Source organism: Rhinolophus ferrumequinum, chromosome 22 (genome assembly GCF_004115265.2).
Source record: "Rhinolophus ferrumequinum isolate MPI-CBG mRhiFer1 chromosome 22, mRhiFer1_v1.p, whole genome shotgun sequence".
Classification (NCBI taxonomy): domain Eukaryota; kingdom Metazoa; phylum Chordata; class Mammalia; order Chiroptera; family Rhinolophidae; genus Rhinolophus; species Rhinolophus ferrumequinum.
The window spans coordinates 35,719,521-35,744,154 of NC_046305.1; the positions used below are offsets into that span (position 1 = coordinate 35,719,521).

General features: G+C 36.3%; 2 protein-coding genes across 2 annotated transcripts in view; one reads left to right on the forward strand and one right to left on the reverse strand.

The window, feature by feature from the left end:
* Positions 1 to 21,930, forward strand: TRMT13 (tRNA methyltransferase 13 homolog). Its single transcript, XM_033092840.1, has 11 exons — positions 1 to 245; positions 2,883 to 2,929; positions 3,019 to 3,085; positions 11,667 to 11,729; positions 11,918 to 11,987; positions 12,145 to 12,251; positions 12,601 to 12,768; positions 14,680 to 14,749; positions 17,958 to 18,032; positions 20,973 to 21,402; positions 21,699 to 21,930. Exons 1-11 carry the CDS (start codon positions 99 to 101, stop codon positions 21,892 to 21,894), a joined length of 1,440 nt encoding a protein of 479 aa, XP_032948731.1. The 5' UTR covers positions 1 to 98; the 3' UTR covers positions 21,895 to 21,930.
* The window catches only part of LRRC39 (leucine rich repeat containing 39), a 20,634-nt gene continuing 17,520 nt past the window's right edge, over positions 21,521 to 24,634 (reverse strand). The window contains exon 9 of the mRNA XM_033092841.1: positions 21,521 to 22,182. Coding sequence (XP_032948732.1) covers positions 22,127 to 22,182 — 56 coding nt within the window. The 3' untranslated portion in view covers positions 21,521 to 22,126. The remainder of the gene's footprint in view (positions 22,183 to 24,634) is intronic.

Sequence of the window (24,634 nt, forward strand, 5' to 3'; positions counted from 1 at the left end):
CCGAGGCTGCCATCTTTGTTAAGGGAAGGGGACCCGAGGGAAGCTGACAACTTTCTTCCCTTCAGCTGATGCTTGCCACCCGAAGCAAGCCCTGAATTATGGCGGCTTCCGCGCCGACGCCGCACGCGACTGGCTTTCCAGCTGAGGGTCGATGCGGTTACTATGTGGCAAAGAAGAAGAGGTTCTGCAGGATGGTGGTGGCAACAGGGAAAAGGTTCTGTGGTGAACACGCTGGAGCCGCAGAGGTCTGGTATCGCCCTGCCCTCTCGAGAGTCGGAAATAAGTTTCCTGGTCCTGCACCTCCCCTCTCTGAACAGATTTCTGCTACTGTTCCCTGGGTTTTCCACCCTTCCTTTTAATAAACGTAGTTCTGTCCTCCCTAGGGAGCGATGATGAACCCTAGTAAAGTACATTGTTTCCTTGTACTAAGTAAAGGGGCAGCAGCGACCTGTTTATCTTGACACTAACTCAATGGTAATGCTTGATTTTAGCTTTACTCCAAACTTTAACGCTTCTTACACTTCGCCCACTGTCCGCCTCTTGATGGGAAGTAGTAGTTTCACTAATGCTGTTCTAATTGTTTCGTGATGCCCCTAATCACTTATGTGAATGCAATTGAGAGAAACTTTTTAAAAAGTTTATTTAGACATATAATCTCTTGAAAGCAACTTATAACTGCTAGAAAGGGGAAGGAAAGATTTTAAAACATGTAAGTATTGACTCTCCCTTTAAAAATGAAAACAACATGCAGTTTTGTTTGATAATACAGTTATACGTATAATTGTGCTGTATATATATTTGTGTGTGTTTATTTGTTTAGAATATAGAGGATAGAAAAATAAGAAGAGAAGGGAATGTTGGTAGAAATACAGCATGTTTAATAGATTTTGGGAAGATTAAACCAAATAGACAAGCATTTGGTTTCATGCCTTTTTAATGTCCAGTACTGTTTACATTTTTTCCTTGTTAGTCCCATGGTTTAGCCTTTTAGGCAATATCCAGTACAGCTCAGCCCCAGAGCCCCTTCGTCTGCTACTGTCCATCGTAGCCATAGCTCTACTTCATATTTTGATATGACTGATATTTGCTTAGAGTGAAGCATACTGAAACAAGCATGTTCTTGTTTTGGAATGTGGGAGACCCTATGACTTGTGGTGAGAATGCTTTGAAGTATACCCACAATTATATTGGCTGGTTTTGAGCAAACATCCCCTGATTGAAGAATGAGATTTATGATAGAAGGGTTTTGTTCTCACCTTAGACTTTACCTTAACCACTCATCTAGAAGGTGATTGCAGAAGATGGTGATAGTAGAATATGAATAGATCCTTATGAATAGATAGTAGAATATGAATGATCGATATTCCTGGAGAGGAATGACATGTTGTTGTTAGTCCCTTGATGAAAGACTGCAAAACTCCAAGTGGGAACACTTTCCATGAATATGATTTGGTTTTCAGTTGTGGGCATCCTACTGAAACTGTAATTTATGATATAATTGGGTGTTATGTTTCCATCTTTTTTTCTTAAGTATCATGTATAGCTGAGACTACTAGTACTCATTTTCTTCCCCATTGGTTCTTAACTGGGGTTGATTTTGCCCCCCCAGAAGACAGTTGGCAATGTTCAAAGACATTTTGGTTGTCATAGCTGAGGATCTAGTAGCATCTAGTGGGCGGAGGCCAGAGCTGCTACTAAACATCCTACAATGCACAGGACAGCCCCGCATAAAAAAGAATTACCCAGCCGAAAATGTCAATAGTGCCACAGTTTAGAAACCCTTGTTTTTAAACCCAAATAATATGTATTAAAAGTGCATTTCCCCCCCCCCCCCTTTGTGATTAGGCTTTGGGAGGTTACCATAGAGTCGTATCTTTCATGGAGGTTAGATTTTAAAGTCAGCATATAAGACTAATGTACAGTGTTTTCAAAAACAAATATGGAAAAGTCTCTCAGCTTTCCCATGAAATTCAGTGTGCATAATATCATGGATATGCTGGGAGGCAGATCAGAACTGAAATAAATTGAAGAATTGTTAATAACAGTGAACACTTCGCATTTACTATGTGACCAGCATTGTGCTAAATTAACTATTATAATAACTCACTTAATTTTCACAAATCTTTGGAGCTCAGACATATTCTCATATTTTGATGAGTCAATGGTCTACCTCCGATCATTGAGGTAGGAGCTGATAAAGCTGAGAATCATACTTAGGCAGCCTGGCTGACCTGTAGTTTTAACTGTTATACTATCCTGTTAACATAAAGATTCATATGAATGTTAGGTAGAATTGCCAACATTATTAATTTTTAAATTTTTTCCTAGTGTATATAGATAAATCCATGTAAGTTAGAAACAAACAGGTGTAACTCTACACTACCAAAAAGTTGCGAAGCTATTAGGACATGGCCACATACCAAATGGTTAAAATGCCATATTTCATTGTTTCTAAGAGTTTTTTTTTTCACATTTTAACATCTTTGAAATCAGAATGTATCTTAAAATCAATGACATGTCATAATTTAAATTGGCACTATTTTTTCTTTCTTAGTGGTACCTAAAATAATAGTGCATATTTTAGTCAACACTATCATAGATTCAAAATTTCATATATAGGCCTTCTTTATAACCGATTTGAGGGTATAGACACTTGTTTAAAGCAGTATTTGCTCATATGTACATAAACTATCTACATTGGAGACTTTTGTTGTTAAACCGTATCACCTAATTTTGCCAGTGTTTTATTAATGTCCTTTTAAGGTTTCCTTGCCTTGTTTTGGAAATGTATAAACTTATGATTACACTGAAGTTATATCTAGTATCTGTAAGCAATGAATTTGATATTTTATTCAAATAAATATATCCTTTTTCTTTACTAGGAAGAAAATGCTCGGAAAAGAATCGTGTGTCCTTTAGATCCGAAACAGTAAGTATCGGGTCAGATAAAGATTTTTCTGTCCTGGAAACAGTAATTGTCACAAGTCTTATTTTAGACAATTTTCTCTTTAAATTTAGCACAGTATATGAAGATCAACTAGCAAAGCATTTGAAAAAATGTAACTCAAGAGAGAAGCCAAAACCTGTAAGTATTTGATCAGTAAAGTTGAATGGTAAAGCATGTGGTATGTAATATTTATATACACTTAGTAGATTACAAATGTGAATATTCAATAAGACTTGTGCCTCCAAAGGCTTAAATATGTTAACTTCATGTACATGTGTAAAGGCCAGCACTGTGTCAGACTGTGAATCCACTTAGAGTCCTAATTCAGATAATAGAATTTTATGCAACAAGAGTGTTATTCAGAAAATAATTTTACTATTTATTCAAAAATATTTACTTAGTGCCTACTAAATTTATTTCAATAAAATATGACCCCAGCCTTCAAAGAGCTTATTTAAAACTGGTAAATAAACTTGTGAATGATGGGTATTATTTAATAAGTTCAATGAAAGAAGTACACATATGATAAGAGCATACAAGTATACTTGTATAAAAATTAAAATTAGGGCTGGCCGGGTGGCTCAGGTGGTTGGAGCACTGTGCTCCAACGCCAAGGGCGCTGGTTCGATTCCCACATGGGCCAGTGAGCTGCGCCCTCTACAGCTAAGACGGTGAATAACAGCTCTCCCTGGAGCTGGGCTGCTGTGAGCAGCCGGAAGTTGGCGTGAGCTGCCGGGGCAGTCTGCTGTGTGCTGCCGTGGGCTACTGTGTGCCATCATGAGCAGCTGGCAGCCAGCATGTGCTGCTGTGTGTTGCCATGAGTGGCCGGTGGCCAGCGTGAGTGACTGGTAGAAGGCAGGACAGCTTCGTGAGCTGCTGTGAGCAGCCGACCGATGACTGGCGACTGATTGCTTCAGCCAGCAGGAGTGCAAGGCTTATAATACCAGCATGGGCCAGGGAGCTGTCCTACACAACTAGACTGAGAAACAACGGCTTGAACCGGAGTTGGGGGGTGGGGAGGCGGAAGAAAAGGGGAAAAAAATAAAATAAAATTCAAGGCTCAAGAAAGGTTCCCCAGAGGAGTGGCTGATGGCTCAGTTGGTTAGAGCATGAACTCTTAACTACAGGGTTGCCTGTTTGATTCCCACATGGGCCAGTGAGCTGCGCCCTCCACAACTAGATTGAAGACAAGGAGCTGCCAGTGGGGTGACTGGATGGCTTAGTTGGTTAGAGCACGAGCTCTTAACAGCAAGGTTGCCGGTTCAATTCCCGCATGAAATGGTGGGCTGCGCCCCTGCAACTAAAGATTGAAAATGGCAACTCAACTTGGAGCTGAGCTGCTCCATCCACAACTAGATTGAAGGACAGTGACTTAATTTAGAGCTGATGGGCCCTGGAAAAACACACTGTTACCCAATACAAAAAAATTAAGAAAAGGCTCCCCAGAGAAAATAACACTTGAGCTGAGTCTTGATTTGGCAAAGAAAAGGAAGAGGAGTTATTCTAGGTTGAAAGAACTGTATGTGCAAAGGCAGACAGAAACCACTCGAGGCTTCCAGGAACTTGGACTTTATTCTGATAGATATGGGGAACCACTGAAAAATTTTATGCTAGGGAATGGTGTGGTCAGATTTACCCCTTAAATATTTTCTCTTAAAGCAATGTGGGAGGATGGCTTGGAATCAGAAGAACTAGTTAGGGGGCTGTTGCTGAAATCCGGGTGGGACATGATGAGAGACTGAATTAAAGAGGATGAACAGGGTGGGGATACATGCAAGAATTATTTATGTAGCAGTGTCAATAAAACTTGATGACTGATTGGAAATTTGGAGTTGGATATGTGAAGCTGAAATTCAGTAGAGAGGTTGGGCAAATAATCAAGATTTGGAAGTCAAATACAGGTCATAGGTGAAGCTTTGGATTTTTAAGTTACCTAGTGTAAGAGATTGGGGAGGATTTATTTATTCAATAGATATTGAGCACTTATGCCAGGCATTGTACCAAACACCCTGCCTAGAAAGAACATTACAATCTATTGGGAGATACGGAAAATGCAATATTATGTGTGTTAAAATAGGTTAAGTACAGAGTGCTGCGGAAGAATAAGAGGAGAGCCTAACCCTTTTTGAGGAGAATATAGGGCATAAAAGAAATGGGGAAGGAGTCAGGAAGGCTTCTCTGAAGGACTGTCGTAAGATGAGACCTAAAGGTCACAGAAGAATTAGCCAGACAAAGAAGAAAATATGTGTAAGGGCCTAGAAGTGAGAGATTAGATAGCTTTGTCTGGGACTGGGCATTTCACATGGCTGGAGTATAGAGCAAGAGGAGAGCTGAGTAAAAGATGAGACTTGAGAGACAGCCAAGAAGTACAGCATAAGACAAAGGATAGAACTCTAGGTGACACTGACATTAAAGGGTGAACTGCTAATAGGAACCGTAGAAAAATATTGAGAAGGGGTAGCTGGAGAGGTAGGAAAGAGAAAAACTAGAGAAGCATGATGTATTAAGAAGCCAGGGGAAGGAGAATTTCAAAAAGAAGAGAGTAATCAACAATGTCAGTTACCACAAAGAAATCAGGTAAGATAGGGACCAAAAAGAATCCATTGGATTGGCAATATGGTCGTTGTTAAAAACAGAGAATTTCACAAAATGCATATTTAGAGTAGAGTGGGCAGAAATCAAATTGGAATGATATATGAGTAAATGGAACATAAGGCAAGTATAAATCACAAGCATAGACTATTCTTTCAAGAAACGTGTCTATGAGTGGAAATTGAGCGTTAGAATAGTAGTCAGAAAGGTAGCATACAGGGAGTGTGTTTTAAAATAGGAGAAAATTTAGTTTTACATATGAGCCATTAAAAATGAAAAAAATGGAAAGGAGAGCATCATTGATGGTGTAAAGCTGCTCAGGAAGCAGGAGGGAGATAAGGAACAAAATAGATGTAGAAGAGGTAATAGGAGGAGAAATAGCTCTTCCACTGAGGTGTATGGGGAGGAGTAAAAGATGGATATCAGTTCAGACAAATTTGAGCTCACAGGCTATTAATTGAGAAAGTTGTCATTTAATAGCTATAGTAAGAGACAAGGTGATTGAGGGGGATGATGGTGTAGTAGGAAATTTGAAGAAAGAGGTAAAAGTTTAGTATTAGGGTTATGAAGAATAATTGCTGGGCATCTTTGAGAGTCAGACTAAGGATGGAGGTGTGAATTTGAACTCGTACCAGACAAATGTCTGGGTGGTTACTTCAGTAGCGTTCAGCAGGCCAGATATTGGGAGTTAAAAGTCATTAATGCAGCCATTAAGTTTTCTAAGGAGGTTTGTGACAGAAGGACCAGATTGATGATAAGGATGGTACTGGGCAATCAGAATGGATGGCATGAAAAGAACACCAGAAATGAGCTGAGAAAAAATAAATCGAGGTCTTTAAAAATTAGAAGAATATGATTAGGAGCAAGAGAATCACTATATTGTGTACTAATGTATTACAAAGTTATGGTCAGAGAATGGGCTAATGGAGTTTAAGATTTCAAAAGTTAAATAGTTCACAGTAATGCCAGAGTCTAGATGGCCCATAGAAATAGTCTGCTGAAGTGGAGTGAAGGTCATTAGAGTTAAGAAGTTCAAGAAGAGCTATTATGTCGGGTGGTTTGAAAACGTGGTCATATTGACTGGACTTAGAGAAAAGAACAGCATCTTATTTTCAAGCTAACAAGTTAGCCTGTCACAGGTTTGTGGCTGCTAGCAGAAGATACGAGATTCCTGGGTCAGAGGCAAAGAACTTTATTACTAATTGCACACCAAGCAAAATGAAGTTCCTGTCGGCATCAATTCCCCTTGTTCCCTAAGGCCCAAGGAGCTAACACAAAGGGGCCTAGCTGGATGTAGCACAGGTTTGTGTACAGCTTGTATTGTAGCTAGAGAACCTCAAGCTTAGGAAATACAGATCTTTTTTAAATGGGCAGTAAAGGAACCTGCCTGACCTTTGTTCCAGAAGTAGACATTTCTTTGTTACATTGTACAGTAAGTAGGACTGCCATCTGCTCTAGAAGGAGAAACTGTTTCTGTCTTCCCAGATTGCTTAGTATACAGATATCCTTGAAAAGATGATCTGTGACAAAGGTCAATTTCTCTGTAAGACTTTCAGATAATTGAGAGGCCTGAGGAGAATTGTCTCCCAGTAGCACCCCTCAGTCATTCTGACAACAAAATATCCCCCATATATTTCCAAATGCCTCTCAATTGAGAACCACTAGACCAGATGGCATAAACTTCAAAGAAGGTATTTTTACATTAAGATGTGTTGAAGAAAAAACATGAGCACCCTAGTTAGCCCCTTAGTAAAAAGAAAGAATGTTGCCTTTAATTTCAAGTACGTGTGGAGGTTATCTTCCTGAGGTTTAACTAAAACCTCAGTCCAGGTTTTAGTTAAAGCAAGTGGAATATGTGTCTGGGAACATATGTGTTTTGAAAGAAGAGGTGAATTTATTTATTTGTTTGTTTGTTTGTTTGTTCATTTTTAAATTTATCGGGGTGACAATTGTTAGTAAAATTACATAGATTTCAGGTGTACAATTCTGTATTACATCCTCTATAAATCCCATTGTGTGTTCACCACCCGGAGTCAGTTCTCCTTCCATCACCATATATTTGATGCCCCTTATCCTCATCTGAGGTGAATTTATTAAAAATGTAATACCCCTTCATGGATTCATTGGCGTGCAGTGGAACACAGTGGAAAGAAAAAGAAGAAAAGCAGTGGGATGATGAGATGGAGGAAAGAAGCGCAGAACAGTATTCATCTAGTACACCTATGTATAATATGAAACTAGGCACCCAGGTAAAGTCTTATCATTATTCTGCTTTACTTTGTAAAACTGTTCAACTTTTTCAAAATTTCATATACCAAACGACAGTAAGTTGGTGATAAGTTCCTGCAATATAAGTAGTTTTCACATTTAAAAATCTGGCCCCCAACACCACTGCTTGGAGTAATCTTTGCAACCATTTTAAACTAAGAACACATCCAATTAGAGTAGTTATAGCTAATTTTGTATTACAGTTTGCCAGTCATCCCACAAATCATTGCAGTACCTGCTGTCTTCACCTGTTCCACTTAATCACTGGTTTCCATTACCATCCATGTAGGGAAAGGTTGCAACACAAAATCAGCATGTTACCTTTCTGCCATCTGAGTAACAAAAGCTTATTACTATGCATAATGTCCCATGAGTTGCTTTTACTTTTAAAACAGGATTTGTAGAAATAGTACTACCATATTTCCCCAAAATAAAACCTAACCGGAAAATAAGCCCTAGAATGATTTTTCAGGATACTCGTAATATAAGCCCTACCCCAAAAATAAGCCCCAGTTAAGATTGTCAGCCAGACGGACTCATTTAGTACATCCGTTGCCACACAGGAGGGGCGTATTGAATTATAAAATAATACATAATTATGAATAATATTGACATTATAACTTAAATGATAATATAAATTATAATTAAGTATTTGTAAATACCCAAGCAGACGCCTTTGGATGAGAGGTAATGTAAACAGATGAACTCGAGACTTATTGCCAAATGACCAATCGGAGTACAGATAGAACGCACGAATAACGAGCGCACTTGATAACGAATGGACGTGGTTGTGTCTAATATGAATCTTCATAATTCAATACGTCGTGTGTTGTAACAGACGTACTTAATGCACTCGTGTGAAATAAACATTTTCTGAATTTTGGTGCCTGCAATTTTTCATTGCTTTTATGTGGACCATCATTCTTAACTGTCATCATTTTTGTTGCCATTCCTGTCTCGTTAACTCTTGATTTAATGGTAGGTTTAAATGGAATAATATTTTGACCCCCAGACAAGATGAGTGTGAAAAGAAAGAGCTATTCCATTGAGTACAAGAAAGGAATCGTGGAGGACTCCCGGGGCAAGAATCTCACGGCTTTCTGCAAAGAGAAGTTGGATCTCCAGACGGTCCGAACATGGCGAGCAGAGTATGATAAGCTCAGTCAACAGGTGGATAAGGGAAATGGTAAGAAGCGCAAGTGCGGATCAGGTCCGCAACCATTATTTCCTGAGCTGGAAGGCATCGTTTGTGAATGGATTGCTGACAGGAGAGCAAAGGCTTTGGTTGTGCGCAGGGCTGATACTCAAGCATTTGCCCTTGCAATGGCACCACAGTTAAAAATATCCACAGAAGAATTCAAAGCATCACAACACTGGCTGGATGGCTTCCTTCAGCGATATGAACTGTCACTAAGATCGACAACACTGTTCAAGCTGGAAGATACTGAAGTTATTAAATGTGCACTTGCATTCAAGTCCTTTGTTGATGGCATCGACTTTTCTAAATACCAACTCTCCAACATGATTGCTATGATTGAAACTGCAGTGTTTATGGGCCAAGGATCTCAAACAATTGATCAGCGGGTTGCCTGGTCAATATACATTCCCTCCACTGGTTATGAAAGTGCACATGTTACCTGTATTTTGGCAATTCGTGTGGATGGAAAGAAAGCTCCACCTCTAATCATCACTAAGGGCAAGAAAGGTTGAATGTGTTTCAGGCATTTATGTTCTTGAAACTGAAAAAGCCTGGTGCACACAAACAGTTATAAGGAAGTGGGTCAATTTAATGCTGCCACTTGTTTTGCGAGGTGGCCAAAGAGGTCTGCTGGTCTGGGATTCAGCCAGCATTCACCGCGCTAAAGACATAAAGAACTTCTTTGCAAAAAGAAGAATAGATCAAATAATGATTCCCGCAGGAATGACTGCCTATCTCCAGACTCTTGATATTGCAATAAACAAGCCATTCAAGGATCATCTGCACGTGGAAATCGATGGCTGCATTGAAAATAGAATGGAGAGAAATCAGCATGGAAACTTTGTGAAGCCTAGCCTGCAAGAGGTCGTGACTTGGGTGAAGAATTCATGGGATAAAATCACTAACAGCTGTGTTGCCAGTGCACTACGAGCAGGCTACATGGACAAGAAATGCTCATTTAAGGAGAGCTCTATTGCTGGACATGAGAGATTGGGGCCAATGGTTCTACAAGAAATGGAGTCGCAAGAAATTAAAGCCAGAATTTGGGGTTTCGAGAGTTATGGCGATGTTCCAGAAGAAGATGACATGACTATGTTTGAATAAATGTAGATTTTTGTACATGAAAAATAAGACATCCCCTGAAAATAAGCCCTAATGTGTTTCTTGGAGCAAAAATTAATATAAGACCCAGTCTTACTATCATCTATAGCTACATATTCAATATGGTAGTCACTAACAGGTGTAACTGGTTAAATTTGAGTTAATTAAGATTAAATAAAATTAAAAATACAGTTTCTTAGTCACACTAGCCATATTTCAAGGTTGGTGGCTACCATGTGGGTCAGGGAAGGAACAGAACGTAGCTGATCTAGAGCCTGACCTGGAATCTGTGTGAAGATGGACTAGAATGATCTCACTATGTTCATTTAAGCAATACAGGGAGCATTTGAGATCTTGTTCCCTGGCATATGTCCTCGGCTGTGGCTAAAATAAACTCTTACAAAAAAATTCTCTACAGGTTTGGCCATTCTTACCTCGACACTGGTAACATTAATTAACTACATAATCAGAGCCACTGCTTCATATGATACTGATTTAGAATATTTAAAATAGAATATGTAAAATGAAAATAATTTCATTGAGAAAGACAGGATGATAACTCAGTCTTCTAGCATGACTGACCCACTCTTTAAAAAATGTTTACTGATAATATAAGAAAACTTGCTTTCAGTTTCATAATTCATTATTGCTAACGTCTTATGAACATTTTGGGTGTTGTCAAATTTGGGAAAACCTCTGCTGAGTGTTTTCCATATATGAGCTGCAGGATGTCAGGGTGTCTCACATTTGCCTGTGCAGTGCCCAGTCTTAAATATTCTTTGAATTGAAGGTGCTCATCAGCCACATTGTTACCACCAAACCTCCAGAGGCCTTGGAAGGGGCCCTGGGAATGTGTTTGAGGAGGGTGGGGCGGGTGTGAAGGGGGCCCAGAGCATGGGAAAGGAGTATGTAGGGCCTGGATAGAGAGTGTGGGGGGGGCATCTGGTCATGGGGGGAGTCGAGTCATGGGGAGGGACCTGGTGTGAGGGAATAGATGCAGGGGCTGCCTCGAAGTGTGGGGAGCAACCAGAGCTTAGGTTGATGAAAAAAGAACAATATAGTATCTAAAGATGTTTCTGTTTTTGACTTTAATTAGTATTTTAAATTGAAGAAATCAGACCTAAACTGTTATAATATCTGTACCTTATCTCTGTTGTTGGCCATGCGGCTCATCTGATAAACAGCCATGTGTAGTTGATACTTTGTTGTATTTGCTTTAACACCATAAACAAAACTGGTACAGTCCTCAGTCTGTGCTGTAGACATTAAAATTACTAATGAGTTTCTTTTAGACTACAGATGTTTATTCTCATAACCACCTTATTAGAATATAAGACCATGAACACAAATTTTTGTCTGTTAAGTTCTCTACTATGCCGAATCGCCACCACCTAAAGCAAATTAAGGATAGGTGCTCAATAATTAATGGGTAAATGAATGGGAGGAAGGGAGGATGGTGAGTACAGAGTATGGGGAAAAGGAAAGGATCAGTTTTCAGCTTAGTTTTTGTAAGCTCTTCACATTAATAACAGTATTTTTATGGGTTTTTTTTTTTTTGAGGACTTCTTTATTCAAGATATTAATGCTGGCTTAAAAGATGAAGCAGACATACCTGAGCAGTTGGTAAGTACTTTACTATTTAATTTTAAAAGCTGTTTATAAGTTCTCTCCACATTATGAATAAACTAGGTTCCAATTTTTGTTTGGAATAAATTGATTGTTTGAATTTAGAATTCAGTTTCATATAGAATTAATATTCTTAGTGATGGTTAGTTCCCAGACCAGCTTATGCTCTATTTTTTTGTATATAGGTTCCAATTTCTTCTCTCTCTGAAGAACATTTGGAAAGTTTAATTAAGAAATTGAGAAAAGCAAGTGAAGGTAAGTCTGCCTAAAGTTGGAAGTTCAAGTTTTTGAAGAACAATTAGGTGATATATGAATTGATGCCGGTGTGGTTTAAAAGATGCTACTACCATCGTTCAGAGCCCTACGGTTTCATGTTTGGTTGCTTAAGCTATTGTGCTTATATTTGGCACAGGTTTGAACTCTACACTTAAAGATCAAATTATGTCCCATCCAGCATTGCATGATGCCCTTAACGACCCTAAAAATGGTGATTCTGCAACCAAACACCTGAAACAGCAGGTATGTTTAGGTCATAATAATGCTACTAAAAATGGCCTTTTGTTTGTCACAAGCTAACATTCTATTCTTTCTAAATATAGTTATTAATGAGATTTCATTTACTTTTATCTTTCAGGGTAGAGAATCTTTCCATTTCAAAAAACATGTATAAATATATATAAAAAACTTTTGGCATGGATATGGTTCTGAGTGCTGCGTGTTAAATATTTTTAAGCAAGAGAAAAAATTTAAAGCCAACAAAAATTATCAATATGAACATGCTGCCTCATGTAGAAATTATCTTGCTATTTTCCCATTTGAGCCAAATGTGTTTGTTCTAGTTTATAAAATAATCTCGTGAAGTTTGCAGGCTTCTATTTTAGGTAACATTGAAAAATTAAAGTTACTTGGTCCAAGAAGATGCTTTGTTGAGTTTGGAGCAGGAAAGGGAAAATTATCTCATTGGATTGATATTGCCTTAAAAGATGCTGAAAAAGTTCACTTCATCCTAGTAGAAAAGATGACCACAAGATTCAAGGTAAGTGAAACTATTATAGTATATTAGTAATCAAACTTTGTTTGCCCTTTTCTTATTAAAAAGAAAAAACGAAAAAATGATAGAAACATGTCTCTTAAAGAAAATGAATTTTTTGTCTTTATTTGATTATAGTTTTTATTTTAATTATATTGACTTAAACTGAGGGTAGATTTTTTAATCCAAATTTTGATAGTCCATTGATCTGAGTTCTTAAAATTATTTATAGAGACAAGAAAATATATGGAGAGAGCCAAGCTAAAGGTATGAGTTAAAGTTTGGGGTCTCAATCCTACCTGAGCTACTTACTAACTCTTCACTCAGTAAACATTTATTGAGTGTACTGCCAGGCACCATGAAAGACATTGAGTAGGTAAAGTCAAATAAGACAAGGCCCCTATCATCTATGACTTACTTATATATATAATAGAGAGAGAAATCAATAAATGATTATAGAAAAGTGTTATTTAAAGTACAAGAAAAGTCCGCACAGAGCTTATCAAAGGAGGAAATGACAAGTTTTCCTGCAGGGAAGGGATGGCAATTTACTACACAGAAAAGGTGATACTTGAGCTATATATTGAAAGGTGACTTAGTGTTTGCTAGATAGAGGGTTTGAGACACATTCTAGGAAGCAAGAATAGTATAAGCAAATACCTGAAACAACAGGGAAACATTTCTGTGTGATGGGAGTACATGTGAAGTAGAGTTCAGCAGTGATGAGAAGAGAGGAGGGCTAAACTATGGAAGGTCTCATTTGTTCTATGGAAAGAGTATGACTTTATCCTGCTACATTATGGGGATCCAGTGGAAACAAGATGTAGTTCCTGTCTTCAAGAAGCTTACATCTAGTGGGGTAGCCTTATAACTATTTTGGTTCAACATGCTAAGTGTCTTATGGTAATGGTAAGTACCAGATGCTGTAAGAGCATGAAGATAAACACCAACTTCAGTCTAATGTGGGTTACAGAAAGTTTCCTATAGAAAGTGATAGCTGAGACAAAACTGAAAGAATATACATATAAGAGTTGGTGTAGTAAATAAAAAAGGGTTTTCAAAAGTTTATCTTAGCAGTACTATTAAAGCTATATCAAAGAATCTAAAACTTGAAGTCGGGAGATTAAGTATAAAATCGTTGTTATCCAATAATCTAAGTAAGAAATGGACCAGAGCTAAGGCTGTGCCCCTGGGATGGAGAGTAGAGGAAGAGTATGAGAAAGGTTAAGATGTCAGAAGCCACAAGACTTGGTGATTTGTTATTCATAAAGTATGAGAGAAAAGGAATTACTTCAGGTGACATTGATGGCTTAAGTGACTAAGTGGTGCCCTTTCCTGAGAAAGGGAATATAGGAAGAGGAAGAATAGGTTTGAAGGGAGAAAGAATGAGTTTAGTTCTGAATGAGTTTGCTGTTGGAGTTGAGCTTTCTAGTTCACAATCGGGCATGTGTCTGATGCTCATCAGAGAGGTATGGGCCACAGCGTAGGTTTGTAAGCCATTGGCACATGGATGTAGATTAAAATGGTTGTGATCTTTCGGGGAGAGTTAAGAAGAGGAATGAGCCAAAAATAGTGTATTAGGGGGCTGACAAAGATAAAGGAGCAGGCAGATAATCCTAGTGAACCTTAGTTCCTTCACCAGTGAATTGGGAATGTTTAGAATTAAAGGAAATAATGTATACATAATAATAACATTTTCAAGATTTATAAAAATGTATGATATTCTTATTTTCGAGTTTTCATCAAAGAATATTTGATATCTTTGATATCAAATATTTGATATCAAAGAATATCCTCTTTTTAAATACTAAAAAATAATGTGAAACTTATTTGTTCTGGATTTAAAACATAGTTTTTTCATAAAGCTTTTTTTTTAACATAAAAAGCCATTATTATAATAATGTTCTATTTATGCAGGTAGATGGCAAACACAGAAAAAATTCAATGTTTGAAAGACTTCAAATTGATATTCAACACTTGTGTTTGAGTAAGTTGCATAACTTTCAGTTACTCTACCATAAATTATAGAAGTTTTGAACTCTGAGGGTTGCTTAGAAATTCAATCATACAGAACAGTGCTTCAAGGAAAACATGGTAAAATTACTCATTGCTAATATAGAATGTTATATATTAAGTGTATATTTTGAAAAGTGAATTAGTGTTTGATAGAGGGCTTGAGAAGTTAGCTGTATATTTAGATGTAAATTGAAATAGAGTTGAAACTTTAGAAAGTTGTTTTTCAGTTATCAATTAGAAATGAATTGTCATATTAGGGAAGAGTTTAACGTGTTTGATAATATATCCTTATGTTGCTTCTTTGTCATGTTTAAATTATTGAATCTGTTCGTACCATGCACTAATCTTCTGCCTATAGCTAACATAACTTTACTAAACTATTAAAGAAATGAGGTAATTCTCTCCTAGCTAATATGTAAACTATGCTTCCTAGAATTTTAAATTGTACCAAAGAAAATACTAACTCATCTCTATGGGACTCACATTACACACACACACACACACACACACACACACACACAGACACACACACACACACACACACACACACACACACACCTTAAATCATACTCTTTAGTGTCCTTTCTGTACCTTTTTATAGTTTTTCATATTATTTAAAATGAAAATAATACAATCATAGCCCGGCAACCTCTTTCATCCACTAATTGTAATGCAGGCTAATGAAGCAGCCCAGTATTTATATATAAATCATTGTATTAAAAATTATTTAACGGAATATATTTTCCAAGGTTGTGAATCCCAAATTTTTATGCTATGTCCTGAATTCTTATTAACTTATTAAAATAGCCTGCTATATTTCTTGTCTAGTTCCTATATGACTCTTCTATGCTTACCAAGTACCCTCATCCCATATTTTTAAACCAAAATAAAAGAGAGATTAATAAAGAAGGGATTGGGCAAATATCTACAGTCTAGCTCAATACTGCTCTTTAGAATTTACATTAATTTTGGGAAATGTCTCGTGCTAAACAGTGACCTACCCAATATTATAGCTACCAATGAAAATGTGGATTGTAATATGCTGATTTCCATACTTCAGGTTTTTAAAATTTTATGTTTAAAATAAAAGAGCTATTTAATGACATACTGAGAGTTATTAAAGGTAGTTTCAAAATGGGTAAAAGGTGGCATTTACTTAGAGGACTTCCTTTCTGAGATGCAGGGTGGGAATTTACTATTAATCATTTTAGGGGAAGAGAAAGAATAGGAAGTATCTATTGAATGAGTTTGCTGCGCATATTCCCCCCTTTCTTTTTGTTTTTGTTTGTTTTTTCGTCTTTTGTTTTTTGTTTTTTTGCTTTTATTAAAATTACATATGTGTGGTTAAGAGTCAAATATTTCTACAAGTTCTACAAGTTGTTATAAAAACAGTACCAGCCAGTTCCCTCCTTGCCATTTCTCTCTTCAGAGACAACCACATGCACCTCTTATAGGTGAATTTTTGTATTTACCTGTCTCTAACAACAGGCTTATATTTTTGCTTCTTGTTTTTTCAAGCGTCGTCTGTTGAGTTTTCCCTATGGGAGATAAAGATTTGCTACCCCTGCCCCACCTCAAATGTATACACTTCCCATTCCTCATCTTCCTAGTATGCATTAAATGATTAAGTCATTTTTTCACAGCTGTGCTGTGTAATAAATTAAGTTACTTTTCTCTGTACAAATTTTATTTGTAGAGTTAATAATTAACTTACAGTTTTGTTTACTTGTCTTTTAAAAACGTATTTAGCGTAACACATACATAAAATATTCTATCAGTTTCCATCTTCCTGAAAAATTCTTTCCTGGGTCCTTCAGACACGTTTCAATCCAGACTGGATGCCCTCTGTTTCTGGGGCACAATTGTCAACCTTAAAACTCTCTTCAGTCTCATTCTAGGGATTCTCTTCACTCTCCTAGGTTGGATTTTTTTTTCCACATATTATCCCACATCTTCTGTCTCCTTTTCTTCAAGCATTTGTGAGTTTATACCTTTAAAAAAAAAATTATTTTTATTTTGGTGGAGTTTTAGGAGGTAGCAAACTAGGTGCTTGTATTCGATCTGCCGTCTTTTCCCAGAAGTTCATCTGCCCTATTTTTTAAGTCCAAACAAATAGGAGAGAAAATAAATGAAGCAATTTTCAAGCATAAAAGTGGAAGAGCTTTCTTGGACATCCTTTGTCCTCACTTCAGTGAATGATTAGTTTCTTGAAGCACCTAATTTAGACCTCTGTATTCCCTGACTTGGGCAAACTATTTTACTTGTTATCAATTCTGCCAACATGGAATACCTCTGAAAGCAAACAACAGAAAAGTGGAAATATTTACTAAGTGCCTGTGTTGGACAATTCACTGTGTTAGGTGCTGTAGCTGGCTTTATAGGGAGAAGCATGTTTTTTATTTCAGAATCTTACAAGAAGGAAAATAAAGAGTGGAAGAAAATGGAAGCCATGACTGTGATATAGTACATTTTACTGCATTATATCGTAGACTTTTTTTTACTTTAGTAGGACTTTTATTAATACTTTTTTATTCACAACAGTGTAAAAAGCTAAGATATTTTATTCTTGATCAAGATATATTAAAAGCTCTATTTAGTTTGATTAGAGTATTGAACATAGCATTTTAAATATGTTTTAAGTATATTATGTGTTGATTATGTTATTCATATATTATTACATCTATTATTTATGCATAATTAATCTAGTGGAGAAAGTTTTGAGTCCTTTTGTCAATGCGTTAATACTATTTAGCAAAATAATTCTTTGGCAGAGGGAAGTCCAGTCAGTATAGAAGAAATAGCATTGGCCTAAGAGGCAAGAAATTTTTTTTACTTAAAATTTATTGGGGTGACAATGGTTAGTAAAATGACATAGGTTTCCAGTGTACAATTCTGTAATGCATCATCTATATATCACATTGTGTGTTTACCACCCAGAGTCAGTTCTCAAGAGTCAAGAAATTTTAACTCCAATTCTGGCTCTGTCAGTAGTTATCTGTGTTACTTATCAAGTCACTGCATCTTTGAGTCTCTTGTTCTGAAGCTTCAAAGTGAGAATTTTTTTGTTCTAGTCTTTTTCAGCCCTAAAATTCATAGATTCTAGTTGGTCCTCTGTTTTGGGAGGCTACATTAAGACCTTATCTCACAAGGAAACTAATTCTCATTCGCTTTTATTTCAGACAAGATTCCTGTTCTAAGCAAAGAAAAACTACCTGTGGTAGGAATTGGCAAGCATCTGTGTGGTGTGGCTACAGGTAAGTAAATGTACTAATAATGTCTTGATTAACACTAAGTTTTAACTTAACATGGTCCCAACCATTTCAGTAGTCTCTTTTGAATAGTTTATATCACTAGGTTCACAGCTCCTTAATCGTCATAGTAGCAGGGGCCCTGTGTTATGTCAGATATAGAGCTTTCCTACTCGTCTGCTCATTTGGCCATTATGTAGGATGAATTAAGTAAGAGTTTTATGTGTAAATACTCTGTCATATGGGACCTTAAAGTTCTTTGGGTTATATTTCAACCAAAAAGGAAATGAATCATTTGTGTAAACTGTAGATTCCACCCCAGAAGCTACTGATCTTTTTCAGAGGAGTTGCTTCACAAGGACTGGTTAGAGCGCAGTGCTCTTAACAACAAGGTTGCCGGTTGATCCCCACATGGGCCATGGGTCACCGTGAGCTGCGCCCTCCACAACTAGATTGAAACAACTACTTGACTTGGAGCTGATGGGTCCTGGAAAAACACAAATAAAAGTTTTTTAAAAAAAGAAATGTTAGATAAAAAAATCAAAGATGTCTTGTCTTAGCACTTCGATCCAGATTTAGCATGGTATAGGGGAAAGAGCATGGGTTTTGAAATCAGATAGTCCAGAGTTCTATTCTGCTATATAACTTTGGCAAATTATTTAACCTTTATGATCTTCGGTTATCTTATCTGTAAAATGGGGATAATAATATATAATTTAGCACATTACATGTAAAGTGTCTTGCACATATAAGTGCTCAATAAATGATAACTGCTGTTCCATCTTCTTCCTGGCCCTTACTAATTTCATCATCCATCCCTATGTGGAACCTGGAGCATCCATAAGATAATATTCAAATTGACTGGAAATGGCTTTGAGTATTACATATTTGTTATCCTTCATAGTTTTTAGATGACTTTTATGTACTTATCCCATTTAACCCTCATAAAAGCCTTCTGAAGTAAACCAGTTCTATCCTGGGGAGGAAAAAAAAGCATACTTCTTTACTCCTACCCATCGAACCCAAATTTTTCAGAAATATAATCTATATTGGTCATTTCTTGTGTTCCATACACTATTCCCCTCTTGACCCCTTGTATCTGAATTCCCCCTTCATCGTTCTATCATTATCTTACTGAGGAAAATCTCCGCCGCAGTTGCTTGCCCTTCTTGAATTTCTGTTTTCTTCTCCTTTGTGACTGTTCTTTCATGGTTCTTCCCTCTCCATCTCTGCCATTCTTTCCCTCCGTTTCTCGTGGGCTCCTTCCACGACCTGTCCTTTATCTACTCAGACCCATCTGCTACACACCTAATCTGCCTTTCTCCTTCTTAAACCTCATCAGTAGCTCCTAATCACTGACAGCATAAAGTCCAAGCTCTTCAACATGATGTTTTACTCTCATTCTGGCCTCTGCCTTCCTCTCTTCCCCACTCCCTGCCTCCAACTTGACTGGTCAGCAAGCTGAAACTTGGTATACTCTCCCATACTCTATACTGTGTCTACTATACCTGGAATTCCACCCCCTACCCAGCAAAAAACTGATCAGTTTGTACTTACCCTTCAGCTCAGTTGTCCCACTTTCAGGGAACTTCCTTAAATAAGATACTCCTCCTTCATGTTGATCGTAATACCCTCTGCATATCTTTACATTATTATATTTTAATTATATGTTTATATGTTCTACCACTATGATGTGAATTTTTTGAGCATAGGGAGTTTGCTAACATAATTGCTGCCATATATAGGAACTCAATAAATGTTTGAGTGAATGAATAATCTTGGCCACCAATTTGCTGTGTTTCCTTGTCCCTTCCTAGGTATTTGGCTTTGTCCCTTAAGTTCTCTGTAAAGGAGAGGTTGGGACAGACTGCTAAAGCTCCTTCTGATTTTTCTGGTTATTTATATTACTGAAAATCATTTACTTAAGTCCAATGTAAATGAAACAGTGACTGAATATATTTTGTCAGAAAATAATAGTTTGTGAAATAATAGATTAGCTATCACTTTCTCCAAATAATAGGTTCCCAATAAGGTTTGTTGACTTAAATTCATATCTTGAATTAAATTTACTGGTGAAATATCACATCATTTAGTGATTTGTGACATCTTAGGGTAATAAAATTTAAAATTGAATGGGCACAGCATGCCAATCTAATTAGAAGAAAAATGTGGGGTTTAGAGCATATATTTGGGGTCTTCCCGTTGTTGTCAACAATATAGCAGTCTTCAGTGGGAAATACTGATGTAGTCATCAAAAATCTATTTGCTTAGTTTTTAAATGTACTATAAATATTTCACTTTATTATGGAGTACATCCACCTCTAAGTTCGTGTGTATTAATCATCATTATATATCTGCAAAGCCTTACATATGAAAGGCATTCAGTAACTAATTGCTGAAGGAACACTTAGTACAGGGAGGCCTACTTTCTGCAGTCTGACTTCTCAGCTCTTCAGCTTATCACCATTTTCTGTGAGCATCTTAAACCTCTCAGGATTGACACCTGACATTGGCCTAAACAGAAGCTTAGCACATTCCTTCCCTCTTTATTTCTTTCTTTGGTTTTCTTAAGATCAGAGCTTTCCTGGAATATAGGTACACGTAAATATTTTTTTGTACAAGTCATTTCCTCGCCAGCATAGGAGAAATGAGGGTCAATTCAAGTAGTTGGACAAAAATTTTTGCACATTGTAGATCTTAAGTTTTATTGGGAAGTAGACTTTATGTAGTATATATCCCTAGAGAAAGTGAGACAATAATGAGAAAAGAGCAAATATGAATAAAATTGATAAATCACAAAAGAATTATTACAGGTAGAAAGCTAAGTAGGTTTTTGTTGTTTTTGCTTTTGGGTTTTGAAAACCATACTGCTTAAATTAAATGTAAAAAATATTTATTTTTAAAGATGATTTGGTTTGGGGGGGGTCCACATAATTGTGTTTGCAGATCTTGCATTACGATGTTTGGTTGAAACCTATGCTGCCAGTTGTGAGGAAAGGAATGAAGAACCTTTAGCAAAACGCATAAAGAGTGATAAAACAGAAAAAGAAATTAACACTTTGGCCAAAGAAGGAAATGAAAAAAGTGTCCCAGAGAAGTGGACCCCTGTGGCTGGCATTGTTATTGCACTCTGTTGTCACCACAGGTGTGATTGGAGACATTATGTGGGCAAAGAATATTTCAAGGCTCTAGGTCTTGGAGCAGTGGAATTCCACTATTTCCAGCGAATGAGTAGTTGGGCGACTTGTGGGATGCGGAAAACATCTTTGGAAGCCTCAAATATTACAACGAGAAAAGATAATCAGAATGACGATAGTGAAGAGCATGATGATAGGGGATACAGAAACACAGATGACAGCACTGAGAATCTGCCTGGGTAAGTGAATACTTTGAAATGCACAACACTGGAGCAGAAATGTTTATTATTGCTGTACTTTCTTTTTAGATGAATATTACCAAAATATGTTTCATGAAAATATACTATCAATTATAGAGTAAGTTAAAATACACACATTTTTATTGTGATCATAAATAAAATGTATGGGACATACATAGCACGTAGTATATTGTAGGTTATCTAGCAGCTTATCAATAAATAGAAGTGACTGAAATGATTTTTTATAAACTTTTACAAAATTCTAACAATGTTTTACGTGTGTTTTTTCAATTTAGGTTTCTTACTGTTGGAGAAAAGAAGAAAATAGGGCATCTTTGTAAATTGCTGATTGACCAAGGTCGAATCGAGTATTTGCAGCACAAGGGATTCCGTCCTGCTCTACAGTACTATACAGACCCTCTAGTGTCTTTAGAAAATGTATTGTTAACTGCTTTACCAAATCATTCTTCATCACCAAAAACAACTGTTTAATGGAAAAGAAATTTTGAACATCATCTGTCTTCCACCAAAAGATACAAAATATATTTTAAATTGTATTTTTATATTCATGAAAATATTATTTAATAGCAGATAATATGAACTTTAAAAAAGGTAGTGGCCTCATTGAACTTTGGTAATAGCTTTTTTACTTGAGAAGTGGAGACATTAGAGAATTCACCAAATTCCCAAAGTAATCTTCTTGAGCAAGGCATCTTGAGTTATGTTATCCATCAGTATTTATAGAGATTGGTAAAGTCGTCAAACAGTTGACTTGGTTGTCTGAAACACACATAACATGTCACCATGTAACTAGCACGTTAACTTTGTTAGCACTAATTTTGGAAATTAGTTTTCCTTTGCTTTTATTTAATACTTTTTATTTCTCAAGTTCAAGACATAATGATCAATTGTCAGTTTCTAACAAGATCCAATCTAAGAATTTGGCTTATGTATGGATTTTTTTTTTCCATGCAGACCTGGGAAGGATAATCAATTACAATTTTTTTCTAATGCAAACAGATTCAGAGATGTTCACAATCAATTAATGAATTCACCTTCAGATTTCGAGTCATATTTATATTTATATATTATCAGAATTTGTTCATGACAAACACAAAAACTGAAAAGATGTTTTCAAGGAAAAAAAGTCACATTTTATTGGATAACTAATTGGAACTTACAAACAGATGCGTATAAGCCTAATTCACAAATTAAGTTGAAATTTGCAAATAAATTCTGAAGTTAATTAGGTATCTTATATCTTTTAACAGGACATTTTTACATATATAATTATAATTACAAATATAAGTATATTCTCTCCTATTTGGGAAAATAAAATGGAGTAAAGTGGAAATTAAATAGTGAAACTAAAAACCTTCTCACACTTAGGCCTCATTTAACTCATTAAACCAAATATATGTTAGAACTGTTATTCCTTTCCATATCTTATCCTTGATTTATTCTGCTTTTATTTGTAAAAGTTGTATTAATCATCAGTACATTTGCCAAGACAAAGATCCAGAATTACTAATTTTAGATACGATGATATCCTTAGGTAACTATTTTTATCTTATAAGTCTATGATTACATGAATTGTAAATTAGAAGCCTAGCCTAGTTGTAATACTGATCTTTCTACTTTTCTTTAATCTCATATGTTTTGTGAGACACTGTAGGTTCAAAGCCCAACTCTACCACCTGTCAGCTGTATGACCTTGGGCAAGCTAGTTAATCTCTTTGTGCCTCAATTTCCTCCTCTTAAAATGGGGATGATGATAATAATAATACCTACCTCACAAGGTTGTTGTGAGCATTAAATGAGATAACAAATATGAAATGCTTAGAACAGTTCCCAGTACAGGGTAAGTACTCAATAAATACTATCATTAATAGTTCTAATTCTATTTTTAATAAATAATAAGCAGACTTGGTTTTATTCTTTGTTTAAGTTGTAATCTTTTTTTACTTGTTCTAAGTTTTATGTCAAATATTGCTAAAGAAAGGCAGTTTGATTATATTTTAAGTTAGTGACTCATATCCTCCAATCAAAACATAAATGAAGATAATACATCATTCAATAATCTGATTTACTGGGTCAGACGGTGCTAATTTGCATCATACAGTGTTTTGTATCATTCAACAGTTTATGCCCAGAAATAAAAGATATTCTACAACAAGCATAATCTCAGTTATGTTTCATCAAACATATACACACGCACAGGAATTATACTGATACAGTCTTGTGGTCCATTTAGCTTAATATGTTTCTGAAAATGCTACCCAGACCTTTATGGGAAGTAAAGCTTGTCTTTCAACATGACAGCCACAGGTCAAGATTACAGTTTTCCCCAACCGTGTTTATTTCCCTTAACATATCCTAAGAAAGTGATATGTGGAATATGCACATAGCTATTCCTTGACCTGCTGAATTTGTAGATTTAGCAAACACCTTGAACTTGAGATTCATCTATTCAGCTACCTCTTCTGCATGTTCCACAGGTACATCAAATTTACTGCTAAAACTGAGGCTCATTTGCCACTTCTACCACCTGATCTGCCCACCAAACCAGCTTCTGTATTTCATGTCCCCATCTCAGCTTCATCCATCCAGTTGCTCTAACCAAAAAGATTCATCCTGGACTCCTCCCTTTTCTCATCTGTATTCAATCGTCAGATCTATCATCTACTTGTCTTTTGTATTTATCCTCTGCTTTCCAAAACTAGGCCCCAAACTATTGAAACTTTTACTGTCTTCCTCCAGTCTGCCTTCCATGTCATTGCTTATATGACCTTGCTACAACAGATCCTATCATTTCCTTAACATCCTCCTTTGGATGTTCATAAAAACTCCTCTACCTGAAAACCCTGGAATTGTTTGCTCAGATTATGCTTATTCTAAATAGAAATAACTATTTGAAGATGTGATGGAACTCCACCTTTTAATGCAAAAACTCCCTTGATGTTTTAGTGAATTATAAAACCATGATTTCCATTAGTATATTATTGTTTCACTGTTTTGTTTTAACAATTGTATTCTTTGTCCTCTACCCCTAATCTTGGTTTAAGTTAAAGGCTTACCTTCCTTAGTTTTTTTTTTTTTAAAGTGATTTAATGCAAAATTATCAGAGACTGATTGAAATCTATATAACTGTTGGTTAAAGTCTGTGTTCTCTTAATATTTTTCATTCCTAGGCAAAACATTTTTTTGCTATTTGTGGATTATAGAAGAAGAG

Bases quoted from the DNA above. Each gene is read 5' to 3' on its own strand.
- TRMT13 (XM_033092840.1), top strand. From the start codon at position 99: ATGGCGGCTTCCGCGCCGACGCCGCACGCGACTGGCTTTCCAGCTGAG. The intron at 3,086-11,666 runs GTAAGTATTTGA...TTTTTTTTTGAG, and splicing joins CAAGAGAGAAGCCAAAACCT to GACTTCTTTATTCAAGATAT. The intron at 21,403-21,698 runs GTAAGTGAATAC...TTTTCAATTTAG, and splicing joins AGCACTGAGAATCTGCCTGG to GTTTCTTACTGTTGGAGAAA.